The sequence below is a fragment of the Camelus bactrianus genome, chromosome 4 (genome assembly GCF_048773025.1).
Source record: "Camelus bactrianus isolate YW-2024 breed Bactrian camel chromosome 4, ASM4877302v1, whole genome shotgun sequence".
In the NCBI taxonomy this organism is placed as follows: domain Eukaryota; kingdom Metazoa; phylum Chordata; class Mammalia; order Artiodactyla; family Camelidae; genus Camelus; species Camelus bactrianus.
This window is the reverse complement of record NC_133542.1, coordinates 66,566,195-66,572,194: the sequence shown is the minus strand read 5'-3', so window position 1 is coordinate 66,572,194 and position 6,000 is coordinate 66,566,195. Positions and strand designations below refer to the sequence as shown.

General features: G+C 43.4%; 1 protein-coding gene across 1 annotated transcript in view; it reads right to left on the bottom strand.

Annotated features, from left to right (window-relative positions):
* Positions 1–292: 292 nt before the first annotated feature.
* MRRF (mitochondrial ribosome recycling factor) overlaps positions 293–6,000 on the bottom strand; it is a 53,503-nt gene continuing 47,795 nt past the window's right edge. Inside the window, exon 7 of the mRNA XM_010956185.3 lies at positions 293–2,832. Coding sequence (XP_010954487.2) covers positions 2,755–2,832 — 78 coding nt within the window. The 3' untranslated portion in view covers positions 293–2,754. The remainder of the gene's footprint in view (positions 2,833–6,000) is intronic.

Here is a 6,000-nt window from a genome sequence, read left to right as displayed (position 1 = left end):
AAATAAATTACGGTACATCTTTATTGTGGAATATTGTGGGAATGCTGTATTGTAAAGGAAAGGGACGACTTTCATCTACGTGTTCACCCATGGCTAGATGGTCATGACACGTTGTTGGGTTCCCTTCCTTGTTTTTCAAAAGTCATATATATAGAGAGAAAGGTCTGGAAGTATATATATCTGTTAAAGGGGAGTAAGATTCGGGACTTGTGAGAAATGTCTGATTTTTTATATTCCAGTTTCTTTTGTACTTTCCAATACACACACACACAGAATAAAGAAGAAAAAAAAGTTCCCGAATTCTCTTTGGCCTGTATTTTTCATGGCATTTTGATTTTTTTGAAAGCCATTGAACTAAATGGAGGAGGCGGTTAATTCTTCTGGCAAGTGTGAGAATTTCCATACGCAGCTTTTCTTTCTGAGAGAGAGACAGAAGGAGGGAGAATGAATTACTTACTCATTACTCAGCACATCCAAACAGGTAGTTTAACTCTTGTCCCTGCCACCACTGCAGGCCTGACACACTGAGTAACAGAGAAACTCTTTGATAAATGTCAACTGAAATAGAGCAATCAGCTGAAAGCCATTTGCTGAGCTGTCTGACCGCCCTGGGCTCGAGGTTTTCCTTTATTCATTTATCATGATATACGGCTTTGGCCAACATACACACAGGAGAGAAATTGTTGACATGTGGAACCCAAGTACAGAAAATCTTTCATTTTCCCCCCGTCTGTTCGCCAAATAAGTTTTTGTTTATTTAAAGACTACAGAGGATTTGGCTGTTAAGAACCAAATGCCTTTGGAGTGGAGTTACAACATAATTTATCATTTCCTCTGTTTATTAAAAAATCCTGCATCTTTGAGAAGCACATTTGCAGTGAGTGGGGGATTTCGGCCACTCACGAAAGACTCTTGCAAAGCTCCTGCCATGTGGTTTACCCCTAGAAAGGCTCCCTGACTGCTATTTCTATCCCCGTTCTTGCCCCAGCTGACTTCCAATGGTGTGACGGCTATCCAGGGCTGGGGAATGGGGTCTGACTGAGGACAGGTAATAGGGGCAGGAGACTGTCAGCTCCTTTCATCTTCGACCTAATTCTGACCTTGACTCCCCACTGGCTGTTGCACAGTGTGCTCCGCCAGCACAAGCAGAGGCAGAAGTGCAACCTTTATTACTTTTAGCACGGGACAGAATCTGAGAGGAGTCAAACGGCACGGAGAAGCTGGATGCTGCTTCAAAGGCAAGCAGACAAGCCCTTCTGCTAAAGTGGGTTCTGTTCTAAAGGCAGACATCTGGTAGGACTGGAATAAACCTCTGACCTTCCACCCAAGACATCATAGACAGCGACTGAGTCCAGGGCACCGCGCATCTCTCAAAGACAGAGGCACAGTCCCTGACACAACGCTGGTGCTTCCCTGTTTGTGATGGCAACAGGATGCAGTGGGCAGAGCACATGATTTAGATCAGGCCTCAGTTTGACTCCCAGGTCTGCCAGTTGCTAGCTGTGTAACCCTGGGCAAGAAACTTGGCGTCTCTGAGCTCTCCCCACTCTGTAAAGTAAGACTGATGATAAATAATGAAACCCTCTAACACTTTGGGAAAATTATCTAATATTGTCAGGTCTCACTTTTCCTATTTATAAAATGGAGATAATTCACATCTTGTGAGTTTACTGTGAAGATTAAAAATATTACCTAGGACTGTACCTAGCTCCTGATGGCTATGTTATGAGTGAATGAATGACAAATGAACAAATGAAGGAAAAAAACCTACTTGTTAGGAAAAACTTAACCTATTACCCAAAGATGAGCCACAACAAACCACTTGTCTGTCCATAACAGGCAGGCCCTGGTGACAGGGATCTCATTACCAAGAAAGTGTTAAGGACAAAGGCAAGAGTGGAAAATGACAGAGTGATCGTGTTAGTTAAGACTGGAAAGAAAGAAAAAGAAGCCAGCTTTGATTGAGCAGCTACTATGTGCAATTCATTCACAACACAGTTGAATGCCTCCTATGTTCCAAGCATTACGCCAAGTTCTAAGGATACTAAAATACAGACTAATTATCAAAAAGAACAATTAAGGTTCAGATACCCAGTAGACAGTGCTAGGAGGTCTGAGGTTAGGGGGAAAAGGAAGACTTCCCTGAGGAAGTGCCGTCCAAGCTGAGACCCAAGGATGAAAAGGACTGGCTGGGCGAGGAGTGGGAGAACGGTCCAGGCAGAGGAAAGAGCACATGTGGTGACTCAGAGGCAAAAGCACTGTTCTGGATGCTTTACGCACAGGTCCTTGGAGACCATCAGTCCAGACTGACTCCATCCTTTCCTTTGTGGTTGTTATTCTTTCCAATTTATTTAGATTTTATCGTTCGGTGAAATTGGGCAGAGGTACCCAGGCACAAGTGAAGGCCCACACTGGCCTGAGCAGAGTTCAAAGGTGGGGACAGGGCCTGATTAATTGCTTGAGAAGAAGTTCTGACATCACGATCAAGACGAATGACCCAAGTCAAGTCCCTCTGAAAGCATCAGATACTCTGAAGGGCAACCCATGCCAGAAGACCCAGAGCAGATGGGGTGGACACGGAACAGGAGGAAGAGATTGAAGAGGGTCCCACTGGAAGGCTGGGCCTCACAAGGACTGACAACTGCACGGTGACAACCTTCCTTCTGTGTGGACGAGGCAGAGAGAGGCCAATTTGCCACCCATGGGACCTGCCAGGAACTGGGCTCTGGAGCACTACTGGCCCCTGGCAGACTTTCATCCGAGGAGTTCTTTGGTTTTCATGGCCAGATGCCTGTCCAGCTCTGCAACTATGTCGTCGGCCATTTGGCTGATCTGCAGAAACACAAAAATGAGACAATCTGGTAACTGGGGCTGGAAAAGGGGGGGAGAAATATTCCAGAACTATGAAGGGTTATCTGGGAAATAACAATGGTGATGAAAGCTCACATGAATTGCATCCCAGCCAGGCGCTGTACTAAGAACTCTATCTATACAGTCTTATTGATTCCTAACAGAAAGAGATAGATACCACGAAATAGATACTATTATTATCCCCATTTCACAGATGAGGAACCTGAGGCAATTAAGAATCACTTATTCAGGATACACAGCTAGAAAGTAGCAATGACAAAATTTAATCCTAGGTCATCTGACTGCACAGCCCCAAATTCTTAATTGTTTATTACAGAGTACAGAGAAGTCAGTCTTATCTGTTGCTTAATAAACCTCTAGACTTTCCTACACCTCAGACACTCTGCTATATAAAGCCCTCATATCAACTGATAAGGAGAATATTAAGATCCCAATAGTTAAGGAGAAAAAAAAGGCTTGAAAAAAGAAGTACATCTGGTTAACAAACATGGAAAATTCAATAGACATTAAATAAATGCAAATTAAAGCAAGATATAATTTAGTTATCATAGTTAACAAAATTTAATGTTGTGGTTTTTAATTATAATATTCAATGCCAGAGCTATGGTGAAATGGACAAACTCATACATCACCAATAGGAATTCAAATTGATGCAAGTGTTCTTACCATTTTTTAACTCTAAACTCTCTCCACTGGGAAGTTACCACATGAATGGGATCTGAAAAAATGTTCTTAAGTTCTATGTGCAAAAGTATTCATCAAAGCTTTATTTTTAACAATCAAAAATCAGAAAATTTAAAATGATAGCATATGTAACTGAATACGTACAGCCATAAAAATGGGTTAAGATTGTCTATTTCTCATGGAGAGGGTATAAATATAAATAACATTCCAGTACATATTTCTGAAATGTCTGAATGTTTTATAACAAGCACGGACTGCTTTAGCAATCAGAGAAAAAGAACGTTTCAAGATATTATTTATAATATCATAGAAACATGCTCATGTTACCCTTGAACTAAAGACAAAGCAGGATACAAAAGTACGTATCTACACAGAAGAAATGATTTCAAATATGTTAAAAATACACATTTTCTAAAACTTGAAGAAAATGTATCGAAATATTAACAGTGATTATCTTTTAGTGACAGGGAGATAGGTAATGTATTATTTATGTCTGTATCTGTCACATCCAGCATAAAACCTAGTACACAGCAAGTGCTCAGGAAATATTTGCTAAATGAATAATTATTGGTTTTCTGTGCTTTTCCATATTCTCCATATTTTCTACAGTAAACATACACTCCCTCTAAGAATGAAAAACAAGACACAATACAACTCAGTCAGTGCTGCAGCCCCCCTCCCATGTCTAAAAGGGACATAGGGCAGGAAGTCTTAGGCAGGAAGCTTTGAAGGGGGCAGCATGGTGCCCAGGTTCTGTGTGTTCAGCAGCATAGCGGCTGTTTGACATCTTTATTTGCAGACTACAGGCCTTGGCCAGGAACAGGGAAATAAATGCACTGGAAAGGGGGATTTGGAGCAATTGGTCCCAGGCAGAGAGACAGCCAGGCTCTTGCCATAGCAACAGCTGCACATTTCGTCGTGAGGAAATCAGAGCTCCTGGGGCTGCTGGGCACTCCGGAAGAGGGCCAGCTTAGAACGGCTGCTCGGGTCTCCTCACCCAGCCGGCACAAACCCTTCAGAGGCTTCCTCTGCCCCCAGCCCCGAGCAGCTGCCTCGTGTGGGGTGTGGCGTGGTGCCCAGCGGCACTTCCGCACCTGCAGGCTGGCAGCGAGGAATGAGGGCTGCAAGCCTCTGGAAAAATGGTGTTTGGGGACAGGGACCAGGATAGGGGGAGGAAGAGTACCCAGAGGAACACTCTGATAACGAGGGTTCTGGGTCAAATTCTCAGGGGGGGCGACAATGTGCAAGTCACTTCCCCACTCTGAGTCTCAGTTTCCTTATCTATCAAATGGGGACGCTAGTCCCTTCCTCAGAAAGTAACTGCAAGGGTTAAACAAAATCATGAATATGCAAGTACATTTAAACTGGTTATTTGCTATGTAAATACTGCTTGTGTTACTCTGATTTTTACTATCACTTTCTGACCTTCTTTTCAAATTAATCAATTAATGAAAATATTTACTAACTTTCTGCCATATTACAGGCACAAAGCGCCCTTGGGGACAGTCAGCCTGCAAGTTCATCCTTTCCGTCTTTATCAGACCTCCTAAAATAATGATGATTAACAACAAGAAGGATAGCAACGACGGCGTCTACTTACTGCATGACTGACGCTGGGCTAAAACCTTTATGAGCATTATTTCACATAATCCTCAAAACATATGAAATACTATCCTTATCTCCCTTTCATGTACTGTGAATATTAATTACTTCATCTGACAGTTGCACAGTAGCTCACACTATGCAGAAGTGTTCCATCCTCTGCCACTTCATTCAAATCCAACCACCTCATGTACCTGTACTGTAAGGCAGGTGGGACAGGTGTTATCCCCATTTTACACAGGAGTAAACTAAGCAATAATATGTTAACTAACCTGCCCAAGATCACATAAAAAGTCAGTGGTGACTGAGCCAAGGCCTCCCCCACCCCTGACTGTCAGTTTGATGCTGTTACTCCCTTTGGGGAGCCCAGAGCACTGGCCCGAGTGCATCCTCATTCAAGGGAGGCTGGGTTAGACTCACTGAAACAGTCAATCCCAGCCCCACATTCAGAGTCACAAGGTCAGCAGAGAGGAGGAGGACGGACAAACAGGGTGAGCAGTGACTAAGACCAGCAACCATACGAGCTGCTTTTAAGCATGTTGTGTCATTAGGCTCTTATCAGTCCTGTGAGATAGGCATTACTGCTCCCACTTTACAGATGAGGAAATGGAGGCCCAGAAAGGTGAAGCCACTTGCTGACCTTAACAGCTGAGAAGTGAAAGAGCTAGGACTTGAATCTAGGCCAGTCTGATTCCAAAGCAAGAGCCCTTTCCATTACAACAGGCTGCGTCACAAAGATGGTAACAGCATCACCCACATTACCATCACCATCACATTTGCTCCTTGCAGGTTCAGGGAAATGAATGGCAGAGACAGAAAAGGGAGACGGTAAGAGCACAGTAC